The 21,033-nt window shown below is 32.9% G+C and overlaps 3 protein-coding genes across 3 annotated transcripts; 2 read left to right on the forward strand and 1 right to left on the reverse strand.

Annotated features, from left to right (window-relative positions):
• The first annotated feature begins 1,632 nt into the window (after positions 1-1,632).
• On the forward strand, positions 1,633-4,218 carry LOC125848237 (uncharacterized). Its single transcript, XM_049528067.1, has 5 exons — positions 1,633-1,951; positions 2,032-2,076; positions 2,192-2,485; positions 2,596-2,768; positions 3,781-4,218. The coding sequence occupies exons 1-5, from the start codon at positions 1,714-1,716 to the stop codon at positions 4,012-4,014; spliced, it is 984 nt and encodes a 327-aa protein (XP_049384024.1). The 5' UTR covers positions 1,633-1,713; the 3' UTR covers positions 4,015-4,218.
• A 3,379-nt stretch (positions 4,219-7,597) lies between these two features.
• On the forward strand, positions 7,598-11,030 carry LOC125847188 (RHOMBOID-like protein 9, chloroplastic). Its single transcript, XM_049526864.1, has 8 exons — positions 7,598-7,806; positions 7,884-8,049; positions 8,339-8,509; positions 8,585-8,739; positions 8,827-8,963; positions 10,341-10,518; positions 10,734-10,782; positions 10,889-11,030. Exons 1-8 carry the CDS (start codon positions 7,697-7,699, stop codon positions 11,012-11,014), a joined length of 1,092 nt encoding a protein of 363 aa, XP_049382821.1. The 5' UTR covers positions 7,598-7,696; the 3' UTR covers positions 11,015-11,030.
• Positions 11,031-11,395: 365 nt separating this feature from the next.
• On the reverse strand, positions 11,396-16,481 carry LOC125847187 (ultraviolet-B receptor UVR8-like). Its single transcript, XM_049526863.1, has 11 exons — positions 16,279-16,481; positions 16,044-16,188; positions 15,844-15,954; positions 15,700-15,760; positions 15,201-15,319; positions 14,859-14,944; positions 14,557-14,758; positions 14,157-14,210; positions 13,178-13,288; positions 12,306-12,362; positions 11,396-11,845 (listed from the first exon to the last, which is right to left on the reverse strand). Exons 1-11 carry the CDS (start codon positions 16,305-16,307, stop codon positions 11,648-11,650), a joined length of 1,173 nt encoding a protein of 390 aa, XP_049382820.1. The 5' UTR covers positions 16,308-16,481; the 3' UTR covers positions 11,396-11,647.
• Positions 16,482-21,033: the final 4,552 nt, after the last annotated feature.

Consider the following 21,033-nt stretch of genomic DNA (forward strand, 5'->3'; position numbering starts at 1 on the left):
CCCCTTTACAATGAAGAAAAAGTAATTTGAGGCTTTTGTTCTTTTTTTATCGGTTTGCAACTGTTTGAATTGTGGTCCGGTTGAAGATTCTTTAAACATCAATTCCTTGTCTGTCTTTTGGCCATAAACAACTGAACAAGTTTGGGTAAAATTAGGGACAGAAAATATAAAAGTTGGATTCCCATTTCCACTCAAGATTTTGGAGCGTTAAATAAATGATTTCCTCTAGCTGGCACTAATAATTTTATATTATTTATCTATACATTAGAATCCATTGATTACCCAAATGAAAAAAGTGCGACAGTCGAAAGAAAACTGAATTTCTATCTTAAACTGCGAATGAAACCTACGTTGCATATATAGTTGAGACAAAAACTGACAGTGACTATGTATGTGCCCACGAGATGATGGACCTACATACTACTAGCCATCCCCCATCATTATTACGAGGATGATCTTGACATCTTTTCACACCAAACTGAGTATTTCAATTTTAACTATTTCGACTCCAAAGAAATGATTTCTTATTACCACTTCCGTAAAAAAAATAAAAAATAATCAAATTTCATCCTATAATGAAATTATTCGCCTCTCTTTCCAACCCGCAATGAAAATAACCCAACAGTGAGGAACAAAATTTTTATCCCCTCTGAAAAATCAGTAAGGACATGGTCACATGTCCTTATTTGAATGCAAATTTCATTGTAGTAAAAATATATGATTTTTTTTTTGCATGATAAAGATCAAATTCTCTCTTTTTTGAACTTTTGAATGTAGCAAGGCGGGTATCTCCGTCTGTCTCTTTCAATGTTGGCTGCTTCTATTAACAAAGCTTAGCCAAGTTATTATTACCATGAATTTAAGATTAATTTTTTTTGAATCGGGTGGCTGATAACATACCCAGTGTAATTTCACAAGTAGGATCTGGAAAAGATAGTGCCCGTCCAGCCTTAACCCATCTTGTGAAGGCAGAGAGGTAGTTTATGATAGACTAACGGTGTGAGTTACATTTGATAACATTAGTTGAAATATCACATTCTTAAGATTTATTTCTCGATAAAATTTTCAACACCTTGGACGCTGAAAAAACTTGGTTGTAATACTTGAATGAGTATAATTGTTATTATGTCAGATACATTTGATAGCATTATTATGAAACAAGATTTCCAAATTGAATAGATGACATAGCTTTTTCAACTAGAATTGAACAAGAAGGTTAATAAAACCAATGTGCATGTCTTCATAGTTCAATTTCACAACCCCTTAATTGGAAATTGAACAATTGATCACTATATATATACTTAATATACCAAAATTTACCTACTCTGCTGCACTTAGTCACCAAACATCTCCTCCATTTTTTTGATGTAAAAATTAGACATTTCACTTGACTTCTGTTTGCAAATAAAACACAAAAATATTTATCTGGCCCACTTTTTAGCTCATAATTTTTTCTTGTTTTTATTTATCAAAATTTTGTTTTCAAAAGAAGGGGTGAGGGTTACTGTCAAATACAGGAAATTTAAATTTGAAATCTCTGAGGCTTAGTTTTTTGGAAGTTACTTGTTGAGCAGCTGTTCTTTTTAGCATCTTTTTTTTTTCCCTGATTCTGCAGGCAAAAGGCTTTTTGAAATTTATATATCTACCTTTATTACTTCCTTCTATTTAAAAAGTGAACAACTTTTTTAAGTCCAGACCAAAACTTCTTCAATCATGAAATTAGAAACTAGTATGGCACAATCACCTATTGGAAATTCAAGAAGGCGCGGCGACGATGGAGATTTTAACCTTAGAGAATGGACTCTTAAGGCCAAAATTAGAAGAGAAAATACAAATTCAAGAAGATTTTCAGCTTCTTATATTAGAAGTTTTAGAGAAGATGCAAAATCTTTTAGATCAAATATTTCCATTTCTAGTACTGCTTCTTCCCCTGGCTACATCACCTTAAGAGGTAATAAAACTACTTCTCCCATTTTTCCTTCTCATGATTTGTTTTATTACTATTTTAATTTCTCATAATCATTTATACAGATGAAATTGACCCATCAACTTATTCTTTTACCACTGCCCTTAAAGGTAAGGCCTTTGTAATATCAAACGAATTCAGAATCTAGAGCCAGTAGGTTTGAATAAATTCATTTCTAAAATTGTTCCATTTTTCAATATGACTGATTTTTTTTTTTGAGTGTAGCATTGCAGGCAAAAACAACATATAGTTGGGAATACATGTCACCAGATGGATTGGCTTTAAACTCGAAGTGGAATGAAGCTGAGAAATATATATGCAATCCTTTATCAGGGGAAGTTCCATTAGAATGTTTATCTGCAAAAACACTAAGTGGGAGATCGTTTCGACAATTAACCAAGTCTGCACCTTTGATTTATCCTTCACATTATCAGACTAGACAATTCCGTCCAAAACCTCCTACAAAAGTAGTACCTCATTTGCCTCCACATGAACTACAAATCCAAATTCCAACCAAAGGTATACTGATAGCGTAAAACTCTTTTTATTAATACTGACAACATATATAACTCAAGTTGCGATTAATTTCATCTCATATTGTCATGACTTGTACATTTTTATCAATTTAGAGAAGGTTAGCATTACAAGAGATGTGGGAACACAGAGTAGTACTCCAGGCAATTACTTAAGTTCAAAGAGTCCAAGTCCTGCTCGTACTCCATCCATTGAGGAAAGATCAACAAAACGTTGTGTAGCTGATGATTCACCTATGACTACTCCTGAAATCAAATCTCAGGAAAAGGTAAAACATGAATGCTAACTCCTGTTCCCACTAGTTATTATGATGTTAAGATTACGAGTGCACTGATGAGTGGCACAGTCAGAATTTTTACTAAAAACGCGCTCAAAGTGTAAATTGGAATTGAGGCAAGCGTATTAATTACTTATAATCTGCTACAAATTAAAATAGACTGATAATATAAAAAAAATTTTACATTAGCTTATTGTGGCATGGAGACTAGATTGTCAAGGTTGACTAGGTCGCATGAAGTGCTATATATACTTGAAGTACTTATTCTACTAGGTAGGTGAAATGACTTTAAATACTAATTTTTTTTTAGTCCGTCTCAAAAAATATATTTTTTATTATGGTAAAAAATTAATTTTAAAATATTTATTTTAATTTATAGCATCATAAACACTATGACTCATTTTAAATTACAAATTTCAAAAATATTTTTTTCTTAAATTTCATGTCAAATCAAATTACGAACTACGAAATGTAGTACTAATACAATTGGTCCCAAAAGCATATCGTTCAGCATTAAGTACCCCATGCACATGCAGAAATCATATCACTTGCATTTTGTGGTCACTTCTTGCAACGACTGACACGTCCTAGCTTTCACTACCCCCCCCTCCCCCCCTCCTTTTTTTTTTTTTTTTGTAGCTCCATTGTTACTAGAAATGGTTATACAAATTGTGGTAGTAGGGAAAGAAAGTCACTTTAGGAAGCCAAAAATGCTATATATGCTCTTTCCACCTAAAAGATTCTTTAGGAATTGTCATCTTCTCAACTGCTACTTCTCAATAATTCATGCAACAAAAGTTCCTTTCGACTTCCATATCAACACCTCCCTCTTCAAATTGGATTTTACTATATAAAACTAGCTAGATATTTTATGTATACATTTTTTAAGATTGATATAATATTATCTAATGACACTCATACTACAAGAATAGCAAATGATGCACTAATATTCTAGAAATTTTAGATTTGCCTGACATATGAATATTGTGTATATATTCAATAGGTGGAAGTGAAAGAAACAAGAGGGAAAGAAGACACAAAAAGAAATGAGGAACAGCTGGAACTGGAAGGTGAGAGAAATAATAATAATAATAATAAGCAGGAGCAGAAGAGTACTAAATGCAGCAGGCAAGGATGCTTGTCATGGAGGCCAAGATTGTGCATGAGACAAAAGCAGAAAGAGAAAAAACATAGTAAATCAATAAAGAAGAAGAAGAACATAATTTCTTTGCCATGATATAAATGGATGCTAAATCAATATTACTTGTCTCTTCTCTATATATTTCTCTCTTCTTTCTTAGAAGATAGTACAACAAAATCTAGCTATGAGAGAAATTAAAGTGCAATCATGAAGAATGCCATCAGAACTGAATATATATACTCCATATGTTCTCTAAAGATTCTCTTGCCTTCTAGTTATAACTATATATGTACTTTTCCTTGTAACACTTTACATTCATCCGTTTGAATCTGTTTATCCTAAAAAAAAATTAGTTCGTTTAAAAAAAATGTCTCTTTTCTTATTCTATTTTTTAAGAGCAACTATTAATAATCAATTTAAGACAAGAAGATTCAGTGTGTTGTGTTATTTCCTGTATTCAAGTTAGTCCAAAAATACATAAATAGAAAGTAGATAAAATAGATAGAATGATTTTAATCTGAGTCCACAAAAACCACTGTGTTTCCTTAAGAAATTTAATCCCCTTACTGTACCCGAGGTTGCAGATTAATTCCTCCAAGATAAAATGGATTAACCTGTTAAAGAAGTAGCGGTACCTCAAACTTCAATAACTTCAGCGAACGCAAGAACAGCAACAAAAGCACACACAGACTCAGTCGATCGACAATTTTGTTTATGTAAGAAAATGTATGTAGAGAGGAAAAAAATTTCAGTGTTTAAAACTGGAAAAAACATCTCTATTTATAGCCATTTACAGCAAGGAATGCGTCTGTTCAGACCCGTTTTCTCCAGAAGGTTGTGTCTTTTGGGAAAAATAATGACTTTTCGGAACGTTATTACCGTTGCATATGAATTTCAAATAAATTCCGTTGCGCCAAATTAATTATGTTATTTAACTAACATTCTGAATTAATTTATAAGAGAAAAGAAATGAATTAATAAGATTGATTAAATAAATTTTGTCCAAAAATATTATCAATCAAATTCGAAGCAAGCCGAAACCGAGCGAGCGACGACAACGGCGCGAGGGGCACCTTCTTCTTAACCCTTTAAGAACTAAAGGAAGTGTTTCCTAATATAAGGACAACAATTTCCTTTTTTCTACCAATATGGTAAAAATGACTTTTCATTTGCACTTTGCAATGACTTCTCATTTTCCCTCCAAAATTGGTTCCCCCACTTTCATTAGTTCTTCCTCTTTCCATTTTCTTTTTTTTATTTCCCATTCACACCTTGCTAAACCCAACATGTTATAAACTAGAAAATAAATATGAACAGTAGTACGCTTATATGTAACCCAAAATATTTTGAGCTGATGAACAGTAACACTTGAGTATCGCGTGGTTCCGTTTGAAACAAAAAAATCTATGTGCTATATGGCGGATTCAGGATTTTCATTAGGGGGGTGGAAAAAAAAATAGTGCTTAAGATTTGAATTTGGAACCTCAAGGTGAGTTTTGAACCTCTCAACCATAGCTCTAATCTTATATTTAAGAGGTTCAAAATCAATATAGACATAAAAAAAAATTAAAATATTTTATACATACAATATAATTTTTTGCCAGGAGGTTCGTCTAACCCTCAACTACCTCTAGGTCCACCCCTGACTATATGGCAGGGAGTGCCTACGGATCGAAGAATCTATTCAAACATATATACTGTTGAAAACTTTACCATGCATGTCCAAAATTGTAAGCTTCCTCAGTAATATTGTGAAACTTGATAAGTATTATTGCTTCCAACCGTCCTATATTTTGAAAGAGAAAAAAAGCCTTGATTTTAGAATGTTTATGTTGAAAAGGCTTTTTGTTTTCGCCGAGAGTCTATAGCAAATATGATTTTATATCCCACTCTTATATAATGCAAATTGATGGAAACATATATTCAGGTCTATGTGATATTTGTTGGATTTCGAAAGTCCATAAAAAAACTTTTTAATTTGTTTTAAAAAAAATTAACTTCTAACCTAATTTACAAATCTATAAATTTTATTCAAAAACAATTTAAAATTTTCATATCCGAAATTCAGAACCACGAAAAGAAAAGGTGAAGAAAATGTTTTTTTTTTTTTGCTGAACAAGAAAATGTTATATATGCACCTAAGAAACTTTTTTTTTTCAAGATACTTGATTTTGTGGCCCTTTAAAAATTTCTTTACTAGATTTAGTGGGACCCACCCAAGATCCAATTAGTGGATATGGGAGTTTTTAACTACACTTGGCAAAGTTTTAGTGGGACAATTGAGATAAGGTACAATTTCATTTGGTTCTTTCTAAGTCTTTAATTTGTAAGTACTTCTTATCTTTAATTTAGAGCCAATTTTATCTTCTAAATAATCCCAGCATTAAATGGAACTGAGACCGCTGGTACGTATTTAGCTCTTCCAGTTCTTCTATTAAGGTCATATACGTTATATAACTGTCTTGTATTATTAATTATATATACACCCCAACAAAAACATTCATGATCCTTTTTTTTTGTTTATAGTAAACTAACGTCTCTACTGAAAACAGTCTTTTTAACTTACAAAGGTACGGCTAAGGACAGACCACGTATGGGACTATATTGTATATGTTGTTGTATGCGGTGTGGCTTTGTTGGGTTTAATGATCTATTTTTGTTGTTCTATATTATCCATGTTTCGTTGCAATATATAGTTATGTAAGTTGTATCAACAGGTCAAAATAAGGTGCTTACCCTGCTCTAATACACTGATAGTGTAAAAATTATTTAAATTGTCAGTATATAATTGGAGAATATGTATGCAATAAACTCAGTTACATTAATATATAGTAACTTGCATGCCGATGATTATAGAATGTTTCCACTAGCCTTTTCAAGTGCTTCAAATATATATATCCTGTGCAAGAGATTTAGTTCAGTGATATCTGGAAGAGAACAATAGTTTATTGCGCTAAATTAAACGGCTGGTGAATTCCCAAATGTTGTTGTCTATGTTTCCAAAGTCCAAACAACATAAATTGATATTTTCATAAGCTATGAAAGGATAAATTACTATGTGAGAACAAACCATATATATATAAAACAAAAGTGCATTTGATCCTGACAGAACTGTTATTCTTTTTGCAGAAATATATCAGCTTGTCTAAAATGTGTTAAGTTGTACAATGCAAGAGAGGTGACGTTTCCTCAATTAACAAAGATATATATATATCCAAGTTCACTAGCAGGAATGACGATGAAGTATGTAAAGGAGTACTCAGTATAGTGCTTAATAAAGCATAATGGTCTGTACTACAGTATCATTAGGAAAAGTTCATAGCATGGGGTGCATTCCACAAAAGGTTGTGCCTAAATTAAGCCATGTATATAAGGAGGAGGATAACAGAATGTTTCCTCGTGTATCCCAGCTTTCGCGTAGTTCTCAGAGAAGAATGTTTTGGACAGTGAAATCTTCATTGAGTAATAAGGAGAAGCAACTGAGAGCCTTAGATTCTTACTTCCAAAAGCTTCATGATAGCTCGGGAGCTTCTTCTTCGATTGAGATAGAAAAACTAACAGGCAAAAATTATGGACCTAAAGCAGAGAAGGCACTGCGATCTTTGGATTACTTTCGTGGTAAGAACTGCTAGTTGATGGACTAACTTTATATCAGTTTATTTGTTGTGACCTTCAAGGTGATATATAGTTTTTTAAGCTTAATTCTGGTGCAGAGCCAAAATTCCATACATTTTCAGCTTCTGACGAGAATACAATTGAAGAAGCATCATATTTTTCCATGAAAATGATCAACAGAGGTGGCAGGGCTAAGAAACTAGAACAGTACATGAAGTTAAAAGCTAAAGCTATTGAGAGTTCAAACGAAGAATCATCTAGTTTTTACATGATGTAAGACATTAAAATTTTGCAACTGCTTCTTCAGTACCTTGTACCATTTCTTATGCCTTTTGCCTATGTTGATGCAGAGGAATACTGGCTTCTATTAACATTGCAGTATTCCTGTTCGAGACAGCTAGTCCAGTCAGGAACTCGGAAGTAGGGATGTTGTCACTACCAATGGTATATGGCGCGAAGATAAATCATTTGATCCTACTTGGTGAATGGTGGAGGCTTCTAACACCGATGTTTCTGGTACAAGATTGAAAATTGGTTCGTCCTTACATGATTAATTGTATGGAAATACAATAAGATTATTGTAGCATGGTATATATGGTTATTGTTGAGAACAGAACAGATAGATTAGTTAGTAAGAGTTTTAAGTTTATATACTGACAATATAAATGTTTTTTATAATATCAGGTCATTTAAAAGATAATTACAGATAACTACAAGTAATACTCGATAGCTTGTTAAATTAATGTAAATGTAAGCGGATATAAGCAAATTCAATTAATTTGATTGTTGATCTGCTATGTTGCAGCACTCAGGAGTCCTTCACATAGCCCTTGGTTGTTGGATGCTTCTAAGTTTTGGGCCTCAAGTATGTAAAGCATATGGTTCATTTCCATTTTTCCTGATATATGTTCTTGGCGGAATTTCTGGTAACCTCATCAGTTTTCTTCACACCGCGGAGCCAACTGTTGGAGGAACTGTAAGTTAAATAATCTTGTCATGTTCAGAAATTTGGAGTTGAAGCATGTAACATAGAGCTCTGTCACATTCTTAGGGACCTGCTTTTGCTCTAATAGGAGCTTGGCTCATTTATCAAGTCCAGAACAAAGACATGCTAGGAAAAGAAGCTTCTAAAAGCATGATCGAAAAGGCCATAATAACAACTGCTATCAGCTTTGTTCTAAGCAACTTTGGGCCTATAGATGACTGGTTAGTACTTATTATAATTAAAGGGAGAAGAAAATTTTTTCCATAATAACTTAACCAAGAAATTGACAATGTTTGTGATGTATGCAGGGCACATTTTGGAGCAACATTGATGGGAATAGCATATGGTTATCTTATATGTCCATGTCCTCAAGTGGAAAATATTGCATCTTCAGAAAATGGTCAAAAAGAAGGAATCACACTTGTTAAACAATATTCAGATCCTTGTAAATCCCTTATTTACTTCGCAGTCTTTATTCTGCTGTTTGCTTCTTTGCTTTTGGTAATAGAACCTCCTCTCAACTCAATAGCTGGAGTTGGAGACAAGTTCTATATAAGCTGAAACAGGGTGCTTAAAACCCTATACCTTTATACATATATAGGCGTGTTATATACAGATTTTGAATAAATAAGCCTTGCATCAAAAAAAAAAAAAAAACTACTGTTGATCTCTGCAAATTTCTATATATTTGCCCGACTAATTTGGATTCACACTAAAACCCTTTCTATCAAGAAGGTTCGAATCCGAGCCCCTATGTTAAAGAGTGAGCGATCAAACACATATTATGTTTTACGTCTTTTATAAAAGTTAATTAGTCAGAGAGGAAGAAAAGGGTCATTTGCATTTTTTCACCTATTTTGTGTTATTCTTTAATTTATTTCCGTGGAAACAAATAATTTTTTTAGGGACATAAGTATAGTTAACATAGCTTAATACTCCCCGTCTGTCCCTAATTACTTGTTTAGTCTTTGTTTTTTGTTCCTAATTACTTGTTCATTTTGACAAATCAAGGAAGGATAATTTTTTTTTACTTATTATATTCTCAATTAATTACTTTGAAAAAGGTAAAACTTCTTTAAAATCTTAAGTTTTTAATTCATCCACTTCATAATTATTATGGAATAAAACAAAAAACTCGCTTTGTCAATCATTGTTTTTTTAATAGATGTGTCAATTCAAAAGTGAATAAGTAATTAGGGACAGAGCAAGTTATGCTTAAATATAATTTCAGTTTCTAGAGGACTACTCCACTAAACATAAATCGTTTATTTTTAAAATACAAAAATTAAAGTCGAGGAAATAAAAGGAAATTTCATAAATAGCAAAAAGATTAAACTTAATAAGTACAATTTACCTAATTACGCTCCGTTATAATTTCGTTTGCTATGGATATTTCCGGACGACAGTAAAATGGGCTTAATTCATAAAATGCAAGCCCACCAGCGTTATTGTTATCAAATTTTTGTGACACCTGTAAAGGGTGACAATGGAGTCCTCGTGAAGCAACCACGTATACTCAACGGAAAAAGACATCTAATACTGCAAATAAAATTGGTGGAACTGTGATTCTGAGCAGCAGAAGTTAAGTTAAATCAATTAATGGCGGTGGGAAGAGGTGGCAGAACCTTTATGGGACCATTGTTGGTCATAAACTTAGTAGTTTATTTAATAGTACTAGGACTTGCTGGCTGGTCACTTGACAAATACATTGATGGCGAACAGAATCATCCTCGTATGTCACCTCATCTCTTTAAATTTATTTCTTCATAAAATAAGAATGTGTTTAATTGTATTGCTGGTGTTTGTGAAATGTGTTAAACAGATTTAGGTGGGAATCCATCAACAAGTTTTATGTTGATTTTTGCATTGATTGGGGGAGTAATGGGTGCTTCCTCTATGCTAGCTGGGTTTTTTCATCTCCGAAAATGGACTAGTCACAGTTTGGCTAGTGCTGCTTCTTCAGCTATAATCTCTTGGACCATTACTGCTCTTGCTTTTGGGTACTCCTCTTACTACGTCCAATCCGTATTTAAGTTAAAATCAAACAAACAAATTAAAATGGAGTGAGGAGTAGTTTATTTAGATAAATAATCTTCCTAATAAATGTTTTTGTTGAGGATTGGGAGATTTTTTATTTTTTTTTTAAAAAAAAGAGCAAACAGATTATATGACCATAATTACGCTGATTAATGTGTTTGATCAACTGATGATGCAGTCTTGTTTGCAAGCAGATAATAATGGGAGGTCACCGAGGAAAACGCCTGGTAATCGTCTCTGTTAACCTTCATTGATTTCTACTTCTACCATTTCATATTTAGCTACAAAAATTATATTCGACTTCATTTCCTACTACGTTTGTAAAATGGACAGCAAACTTTGGAAGCGTTGATCACCATAGCTATGGTGAGTCAATTACTCTATATACTACTGTTGCACACTGGGATTTTTCGCAGCAGGTATGGCCCTGTTTATGGTTCCTATGGACCTCAGCACTAGCTCGCTCAACTCAGTCTCCCTTGGTCCAGCTCTCCTCCATGATTAAAATGCCAAAATTGTTTACACCAGTTCAATACATCCAGCACCGTTGTGGATTGCTTAGAATGTTACTGTTATGCAGATTAAACTCAATCTTGTACAGTAAAGATACTTTAGCATCTCAAGTGTTTTTGCTTCAATGTAGTGGTTTAAAAGACCTACATCTCACTCTAATTTTCATCGACTGTCACAGTAAGAAATAGATGTACATGAAATCTGGGTTCATGGGGAATTCGGAACATTTGGTGAAAGGGTTATAATTAAATGTTAGGTTTACTAGAGTTCATAAACCAGTGTGTTGTGTGCGGGAGAACGGGTGCTACTGACACTGGAATTCCAATATAAGCAACAATGAAGAAGGCAGAATTAGGCTATTCACAATATGGTACCAGTAGATAGATAAACAGAAGCAGATAGTACTAACTAAGTTCCCAGAAGGGTACCAGTAATCGCCAACCCAACCAGAAAAAGAAAATTCTGGATTTTCCACCTCAATAATAATACAAAAGTACAACCACCTCATACAACAGTGACAACGCTGAATCAGATACCTACCTTAATTTTTCAGACTTAAAAATGACACTTTTAAAGTGACTACTCAGACTCAAATGTCTGCCACTCTACACTCGCCAAAGTATGGCGGCCACCACAAGCGACAAGTTTAGCGCACCAACGCTCTCCTTCTGTGCTGTTGACATCACTTGGAGGCGGAATATTTATTGGAACTTCCGATGGATGACCAGTTGTCGACTTTCTACCATATCCTAGTCGTCCATGGTCTCCCCTCCCAAACTGCCACATTACAAATAGCCAATCAGCTGTTATTTTTATCTCCAAGTACAGTAATACAGAATAATTATCAATGATCGTAGTTAGTCTACCATTACACCAAACGCCTGTATATCCAATCAGTTTATCTAACGTTTAAAACGTCACTGTAATAATTTTCTAATATACTTCTCCCTTGGAGATGGATCATGGATGTTTCAAAATTGAAATATGAGGTGTTGTCTACAAATGTTTAACCGTGGTTCAACACACTAACATTTCAATTTTATCCAAAAGCTTAAAAAGGGATCACGGATTGCCCACTAGAATGTTATTCTTGCTATAACAAATAGGCTTAGAGAGTTTCGGACAAGACAATTACATGTTTTTGTTGAAGATTATAAACAAGTAAAAATGGGCTTTAACATGAGGCTAACTTATGCAAACTTGAAGGATTAGAAGGAAAACAGTGTCTGGTACTCACAGAAAACATTCGACCATCATGCGTTAATGCAACAGAGTGTGTTCCCCCACATGAAACCTGCATCATTAGAAAGAGAACTCACCTCCAGAAACTATAGAGAGAAGGGTGGATAAGATCATATATATTAAAACAAAATTCTTATCACAAGCTTGAGCATGAGCATTCACAATCAGATTACTCTAGTTCCACTCTCTATTATGAACCAACAAGCACAGATACAAAATGAAATGTTGCATCTCGGAATCAGACACCAATTGCTCCCACAAGCAGCCAACTTTTAGAACTCCTGCAGTTTTTTATTTTTAAGGCGCACATTTCTTTGGTCAGTTGGCCGTGCCCATCGGTTTGGTCACAAGTGTCCTATTATAGAATACTAAGTATGCCCAAAAATTGACGAGACAGTTAGCTAAAAAAGTCTTTCCTTTATTTCATCCTTTAAAGTTTGGCCGTGTTTCTCATTTGCATTTCTTCGACAGTTATTAATACTCCTTGCAATATTTTCATAGTAGTTTAAACTACACGTAATTCTGTATAAACTAGCTTCGTTTTAATTCAGAAACTTCTGAGACTTCCTGCCATATTTGTGCCACTTAGATGATGAGTAATATTTCAGTCTCAAATAAGATTCTGGCAAAGGCAGCCCTCTTATTCAGTCTAAAATAAAGTTAATATGAAAAGAAAGAAAAAACAATTCAGTCCAAAAATAATGGACACAAGTGTAGTTCTCATTTTTCCTGGACATACAAGTTATATTCCATGGCTTTGCACTTCCATCAGATATGCAAAGAGTGTGGACGAAGCACAGGACCGTGACTTCCATAGTGATGAGGAGAAAACAGACCCACTGATAATGAAGGATACAAACAACTCACCTGAACAATGTTCTCCCCAGCTAAAAGTTGAACCTTTTGCGGCACCATTTTACTACTCTTGTCATCCCCAAATCCAAGTCTACCATGTTCCCCTCTTCCCCAGCCATAAACCTGCAGTAAGCAGAGTTAACACACAGTTGACAGAGGTTGACTATAGAGGATCATGAGAATATGATTTTGTATTGAGGTTCTTCCAAGGCACAAGATAGCAAACTGGGAGAATGTGTAGCCAGGTCTGCACAGTGATCTAGGTGAACTCCTCCCATAAGCAATCTTTCCGACATGATGGCCATGAGAAAGTACAAAGCAAAAGTACAGAACTAAAGTTTGACAACTTATCTGCCAAATAGACCTCATATTGGACCTTCTTGCTAACCAAGCACTATTATTATATATTCCATCATTTGGCAGATAATAAATAACAAAACAGAACAATTTTAAAGAAAGCATGCTTTAATATTTCACATCTCAAGAGCTTTGGAGTGAAGCCAGCCTTTCACATCGGAACCCGCCATACAACCCAATGCTCAATATCAAATTTTCAAGTGCAAAAAGAGTGTCATGTATTGTGGAGGAGATTGTTATTTGTTAGAATACTGACAACCTCCTTTGCAATCCAAGAAAGTATCACTTGTGAGCATGAGAGAAAAAGCTGATGTATTCTACTCAACAAAGCATATTGCCTACTATATGCAACTTCATAGAACTATATTATTAGTATGTAAAAAGATTTATAAAGGGGGGAGAAAAGCACCATCATCAAAGTATTTTCACTTTGGTTTGACGCAAACCAGAAAAAAAGGGATCAGGAGATCTTTTGATCAGATACCAAAACAATGAGTCAGATGCAAAACGTTCAGAGGAGGTGTATTTTATCTTGAAGGAACATATTTACTGATTGCTGTTAAAAAGGTACATGAGACACAAAGCAAAAAATATTATGCAGAACTAACATAAAACATTAAAACACAAGATATACCTCTCCCTCATTTGTCAAAGCTGCAGAATGCCATCCTCCAGCAGCGATATCAACCTGGACATGAAAATAGAAATATCTAGCATACTTCTTTTATTAATACATCTTATATACTCATTATAACTCTTTGGCCCATTTCTGTTCTAAAATCAATAGAATTGGTAGGGGCTTGTATTTTTCAGGCAGTAAGTTTGTTGGTAAGGTAATATATCCAAAGAAACTGGACTGAACAACTGGTCCCTTAACATGATGAACAATCTAATGTTCAACACACATAAATACTTCTTGAGAAAATGAAGAGAAATATAAGGAGAAGAAGAAGTTGGACCAAAATGATCAAGAACAAATCATCTTACAAACAAAATCATAATCAAAATGACAAGAAGAACAGATTGATACAAACCAAAGTGAGACCAGATAGCCCTTGAATGGCAATGGGTTGTGATCTTGGCTGGGTATCCCCAGTTCCAAGTTGCCCATACTCATTATTACCCCATGCCATTAGAACTCCATCATCAAGAAGAGCCAAGTTATGAAAGGCCCCTACTGCAATCAACCTCACACTTGCAAGACCTTGTACACGGACAGGAGTAGAAATTTGCTTTCTGCAAGGTTTAGTGCAGCACTGATGAAATTCTTAAACAAGAAAATAACTTATTATACATATCATGGTTACTAGAGACCAATGATTAGAATAGAGCATACATGTCACCAGGAGGCCATGGTTGACCCCATGTCCATACTTGTCCTTCCCTTGTAAGAACAACAGAGTGTGTACCACCAGCAGCTACCTGTTATGTAAAGAAATTAGGAGTTAATTGGCAAAGAAGGCAACACATTGAACATTGCTGCATATAATATAAATATCAGGAGGGAAAAAGCAGTTAATAGGCCTGTATCTCCATTATTCAGTGAGCATTTATCAGGATACAGAACCAAAAGCAACAAGGAAAAGTCTTTGCAGAATCATCAACCAACAAAACAAAGAAAGGAACTCCACGCGTCCAGCTCCTCAAATGAAATACATCAACAGTACGAGAATGTCACCTGACGAACAGAAAGCTTAGAGGCACAACGCTTAGGGATCACAATATCTCTCTTTACGGGCCTTCCAGTGTCATCTTTCCTTTCTGGTTCTTCCCCACATTGTCCGTACTCATTACCACCTGCAAGGATCATGAACTTGAAAAAATAAATAACTGCTCCAAACCACCAGAATCCAGTATTTTGAACACTAAACTATTAAAGCAGACTGCTAAACTAGAGGCAAAATGTGTATGGAGGATAGCTTGATGGTGAGCCCTTGTTGTCTTAACCTACTAAAGCAGATTACCACAAAGTTCAAAGATGTTAACTTTGTGAATATAATCTACCAAAGCTTAAAAAAAATGAAACTTATCCTTTCTTTTTTGTATTCTTTATTGAAAAAAAAAAAAAGTCATGCAAACTGATAAATTTGGAATACAATAATACTTTTGTAACCCTTCTTGTTCTAGAGATAAAATGGTACTAATAAGGATAAAGATGAAATAAAGCAAAGGCATACCCCAAGCATAAGCCTTGCCTTGATCATCTACAGCCAAACAATGCCAGCCACCAATTGCCGCCTGCAATCAGAGAAATCCAATAAAACCTACACCAATAAACTCCAGCAATTTTTTGGCACAAATAAAACTTAAAGCTGCCATACCTGAACAATTTTCACATTGGCAAGAGCTTTAACCTGACTAGGAATGTTCTCTGTTTTTGTCTCAGGTGGGTGTCCCAAGGTTCCTCTTTGATTCCAACCCCACGTAAATAACTGCTTATTCAACACACCCAGAAACCAAAATCACACATTAAAAAAAAACAATTTAATCCGTAAAGAGAAAAAATTGAAAGAAAGCTTACTTTGCCATCTTCACAAATGGCAAGAGAATTTCTACTTCCGGCAACAACAGAAGAAACTTTTTCAGATTTTAGAGCTTTAATTGAACAAGCCCACTCTTTCTCTTCATTGTTTCCAATACCCAATTGACCATCTTCTCCAGAGCCCCTGAAGATCAAATACATATATACAATAAATTAAACAGAGTGATTACTTTTATGAATTGTAATGGAATGAGAAAAGTTTCAGCAGTTGTACCAAGCGATGACGGCGCTTCTGGAAGTCATATATACTTGTGGCTGGCTGCTTTCAGTTTTCTGTTTCTTGCAGAGCTAAGTCTGAATACTTTAGAGTTTTCAGTCTGATTTTCAAGAATCGGTAAAAATGGTGGCTTCTTCTGTAATCTGTATATTGTGGACTGGTTGAGTGGAGTGGACAGTGGAGGCGCCCCTAATATATATATTATGATGCATTCTCTAATTATTGCTGCTTGAGGGAATGAACTTTATATTTTATTTTATTTTTATATTTTTATTTATTCTAGTAGATATTGTATTTATTACTATAGTTTAATTTAAAGAACATTTTATTTTAATTATATACTAATTGAGTGACCTATATACATTGCTCCGCTATCCTTCTCATTTTCTTTAATCAAAAAGCACTAGTGAATATTTTTTAAGAAATATTGTAGTGAAACAAATTGCATCGAAGAGGTTTTGCAAAGATGAAAACCAAATAGGGACTTGAATTTTAAATATATATTTGGTCATAGAATTTATTTATATTTTGAGAGATTCTATTCTATATACAATTGGTTTTACTTATATCTGGTAACACAAATTAGGCCTCCTACAAAGCATGAAACTAATTACAAAGTAAATGCTGAACAAAATTCCTACAATTCTATGTTTTCTTTGAACTACTAAGTAATTGTAACCTCTCTGTGATCTCTTTTCTAATCTGTGTTACTGCCTCCTTTGCATGTACAGTCTTGCCTTTGAACTTTTTCCGATCCCTGATTCGCGGTATGTGGTATAAGATTGCTCCACATATAATTGTTAACCTATTTTAAGTATCTTTTTTTATATATAGACGGATCTTTATAACTAATGGTAATTTGACTAATTGTCTAGTTCATTAAAAATGATAATTTTATGTCTAACTTATATGTATATATAATAATAAAGGTCATCAATAAAGATTCTACATACCATCTCCGACCCACCTCTATTTTACTCTCCATTCTCTATATTTGGAGAGTAAAATAGAGAATGAGAACTCCAACCCCTCTTTATTTTAGACTCTATTCTTCATTTTTAGAGAGTTGAATAGTAGTTCTCCAAATTTGGAGAACTACTATTCACACTCTCTATTTCACTTTTTCAATATTTTATTATTATTTCCATTACTTTCTAATTAACATATTATTTTACATATAGTTTCATTAATTAAATATCTAATATTCAAAATTCTTTTTAAATGTAATATAATATTTTTAAAAATATATTATTTAATACATACTACTCTAACTTCAAATTAATAGTATTTTTTAAATTTTCATAATTTTCATCAATAATAAAATTTTATTTAGAATACACAAAACTAAAATGGTAACATGAAAAATTTAATTTAAATACAAGATAACAATACAATACATAACATAATAATTTAAATATAAGATAAAATATAATACATAACATAATAATTAATTCGCAATGAAACAAGAATCATGTCGAAAAGATGTCGAACGTGCATTCAGAGTTTTGCAATTATTGGAGGACCGGCACATTTTTGGAGAAAGGAAGTGCTACATGATATAATGACTACATGTAATATACTGCACAACGTGATAATTGAGGATGAATGTGATCTTAATGCACCAATTCAAGATGTCATAGAGGTTCCAACTCCAACGACAGAAATGGTGGTAGATGGAAATCTTCGGTTTGAACAATTTTTAGCTAGACATAAAAAATTAAGGACAAAAATGCTCATTTTGAACTCCGTAATGCATTAATAGAGCATTTATGGAAGTAACGTAATAATTTGAAAAATGAGTGTTTATGTAATTGTANTTAGCTAGACATAAAAAATTAAGGACAAAAATGCTCATTTTGAACTCCGTAATGCATTAATAGAGCATTTATGGAAGTAACGTAATAATTTTGAAAATTGAGTGTTTATGTAATTGTATTTCACTTTTATTTGAATTTGTCCATTAATTTATATATTATATAATATTTTCTTGCAATTTATGGTATTTAAAAATTTAGAATATTTTTTTTTATATTAAATAAAAAAATTGAAAAAATAAAAATTTGTATCACATGAGAATTATATAAAGTAATTATTGGAAAAAATAAATAAATTATTTATATTATGAAATAAGAAAATAAGAATGAAATAAAAATAATAATATAATATTGAGGGGAGAAAAAAATATTCTTTTTTAGAGAGTAAAATAGAGAATTGGATTGGAGTTGGTTGTCTGAAAAAATAGAGAACTTTATATTTGGAGAGTAAAATAGAGTGTATGGTTGGAGGGATGTTTATTTGGTACGGATAGATATCCTCAATTAATTTTTAAATTTTTTTGAATTAAATCGTTTCCCTTTTTCTAAAAAAAAATAGAATATATCAAAATAATTAAATAATTAACAATCCTATAGACTGTCTTGGCATCTTCAAATCAAAAAAGAGAATGCTTCATCACCAGTTATTCAACATCATCAAAAAGATAACATCAACTCCTCTATAGGTGAGTTGGATTATGATTTATTATTTCATCCATTTTGATTTGATATATTCCAACCCAAATAAATTTTAAATAAAATTGACTCATTTTATTTATTCAGTCATTTTGATCTTATCCATTTAAATCGTAGCATTCATTGTTTCATTCTTATATTTAATATATAGATTTGTGTTCAAATAAGTGAAATATGAAGATAATGTAAATACAGAAATATATTAATTAAATATCACCTAATTAATATATTTATTGTCGAATACTGCACATGATTTTAATTGCTTTAATAAAATGAATACAATAATAACATACTTAGTATAATTATATAAATGAGGGTGTAGAGAAAATTATATGCATCAATTGAGGCAATAATTATAGAGAGAAAAAAAATTGAACTTAGAAGTTCATCTTTTGAATGTCCATATTATTGAACATGGAATTAAAATAAAAAAGTGAGATAAGACTAGTTTTATTATAAGTCAATAGAATGTTCAATATCTAAAAGAAGGACAAATAGATAACTGAAAATTAAAGACGTAAAATAAGATCCAATTCTATATAATAAAAAAAGGAACAAAAGTACACTATCTAGTACTATAGTTATACAACAAGTTTAGGGTTGAGTTTTGAGGTCTGAGATTACGAGTTAAGGATTAGGGTTTAAATTAATTCAAAATTTAGAATTCAGAATTATAAACTTGAGTATGTGGTTAAAGGATAGGATTGTGGAATAGAATTTAGGGTGGAGTTTTGAAGTTTGGGATTTAGGGTTAGCTGTTAGAATTCATGGAATAATGTTAAGAGTTTAGGGTTCGAAATTTAGGAGTTAATTAGGATTTGAGGTTTGAGTTTAGGGTTTGTAGAATAGGATTTGGAGTTGAGTTTTAAGGTTTGGAATTTAAAAAGGGCTAGGGTTGTGGAATGAGGTTTAGAGTTGAGTTTTGAGATTTCAGATTAAGGGTTAGAGTTCATGAAATAAGGTTAAGGATTGATAAGAGTTCGAAGTTTAGGGTTTGAAATTTGGGGTGAAGTTTGAGTTTAGGGTTATGTAATAGATTTAGAATTGAGTTTTGAAGTTTAAGATTTAGGGTTAAAGTTTAATGGTTAAGAATTTGGGTTTTAGTGTTTGAGATTAGAGTTTAGGATTAAAGATTAGGGTAGTAGAATAAGGTTTAAGGTTGAGTTTTGAGGTTTTGAATTTAGAGTTAATGGTTAGGAATTTGTGGAATGGGATCAAGGGTTAAGATTTTAGCGTTTGAAGTTTAGTGTTCGGTGTTTGAGGTTTGAGTTTAGGGATAAGTTTTTTTAAAAAAATTTAACGATCATTGAGGGGGTTAGGGGTTGAGCAACACTCTCGTATCATATTATAAATAAAATAAGCAAAATACAAGGAGGGGAGATAAACCTTACCTTCGATCCCACGGTGGTTCATAAATTGGCTATCCTACCAAGAACGACCAACTCATCTCCAATGCTGAAACGAGAAACCTAAATATACTATACATCTGGGAAGAGATGATTCATCTCGTTTACAAGATATATAGAAAAAATGTAAATAAGGGAGACTCTTGTGAAATAAAGTTTACGGTTAAGTTTTGAGGTTAAGAGTTAGGGTTTGTAGAACAGAGTCAAGGGTAGGGATGACAATGGGGCGGTGCAGGGCGGGTTGAGCTTAACCCACAAAATTCTTAATCCGTCCCGTCATGCATAACATTATTTTTTCATTTTCAACCCCTCCCACATAATTTTTTTAATATTTTATTTTTCTAGTTAAGTTTGATATTACTAAAAATAAAATTTATAAAAATAAATTCACTTTTTCATTAAGTTGTATCAATTTAATAGGATAGTGACTTCAAAATTTATTTTTTAGAGGTCAATTGGGAAACATGTAAGAAATTGAATTATTTTTTATTCCATTTTCATTTACTATCTTGAATATTTTAGTAGCTTTAAAGAAATTATCTTAATGAATAATATTCTATCACTCTTATAACAGGTAAAAAATTAAAATTTACTTTAAACCCACATATACCTGCAACCCGCCCCACATTAGTTTTAAAAAAACCACTTCAACCCGTCCTGCATTCCACCCCTCCGCACGACATTAAACCCGCCCGTCCCGCATAGCCTTAAATCCGCCCCACCTCTCATCCGCTTCACCCCATTGCCATCCCTAGTTAAGGGTTAAGAGTTTAGGATTTAATTTTGAGGTTTGAGTTTAGGGTTAAGGGTTAGGATCGTGGAATAAGGTTAAATAA

Source organism: Solanum stenotomum, chromosome 12 (genome assembly GCF_019186545.1).
Source record: "Solanum stenotomum isolate F172 chromosome 12, ASM1918654v1, whole genome shotgun sequence".
NCBI lineage: Eukaryota > Viridiplantae > Streptophyta > Magnoliopsida > Solanales > Solanaceae > Solanum > Solanum stenotomum.

What these genes read in the sequence shown, in the direction of transcription:
- LOC125848237 (XM_049528067.1), top strand. Translation starts at nt 1,714, where the DNA reads ATGAAATTAGAAACTAGTATGGCACAATCACCTATTGGAAATTCAAGA. An exon ending in TGGCTACATCACCTTAAGAG is followed by an intron (nt 1,952 to 2,031) that starts GTAATAAAACTA and finishes TCATTTATACAG; the next exon opens with ATGAAATTGACCCATCAACT. An exon ending in AAATCAAATCTCAGGAAAAG is followed by an intron (nt 2,769 to 3,780) that starts GTAAAACATGAA and finishes TATATTCAATAG; the next exon opens with GTGGAAGTGAAAGAAACAAG.
- LOC125847188 (XM_049526864.1), top strand. Translation starts at nt 7,697, where the DNA reads ATGAAAATGATCAACAGAGGTGGCAGGGCTAAGAAACTAGAACAGTAC. An exon ending in TTCTAACACCGATGTTTCTG is followed by an intron (nt 8,050 to 8,338) that starts GTACAAGATTGA and finishes GCTATGTTGCAG; the next exon opens with CACTCAGGAGTCCTTCACAT. An exon ending in TAAACAATATTCAGATCCTT is followed by an intron (nt 8,964 to 10,340) that starts GTAAATCCCTTA and finishes TGTGTTAAACAG; the next exon opens with ATTTAGGTGGGAATCCATCA.
- LOC125847187 (XM_049526863.1), bottom strand. Translation starts at nt 16,307, where the DNA reads ATGACTTCCAGAAGCGCCGTCATCGCTTG. An exon ending in CCAATGTGAAAATTGTTCAG is followed by an intron (nt 15,761 to 15,843) that starts GTATGGCAGCTT and finishes CTCTGATTGCAG; the next exon opens with GCGGCAATTGGTGGCTGGCA. An exon ending in CTTTGACAAATGAGGGAGAG is followed by an intron (nt 13,289 to 14,156) that starts GTATATCTTGTG and finishes TGCTTACTGCAG; the next exon opens with GTTTATGGCTGGGGAAGAGG.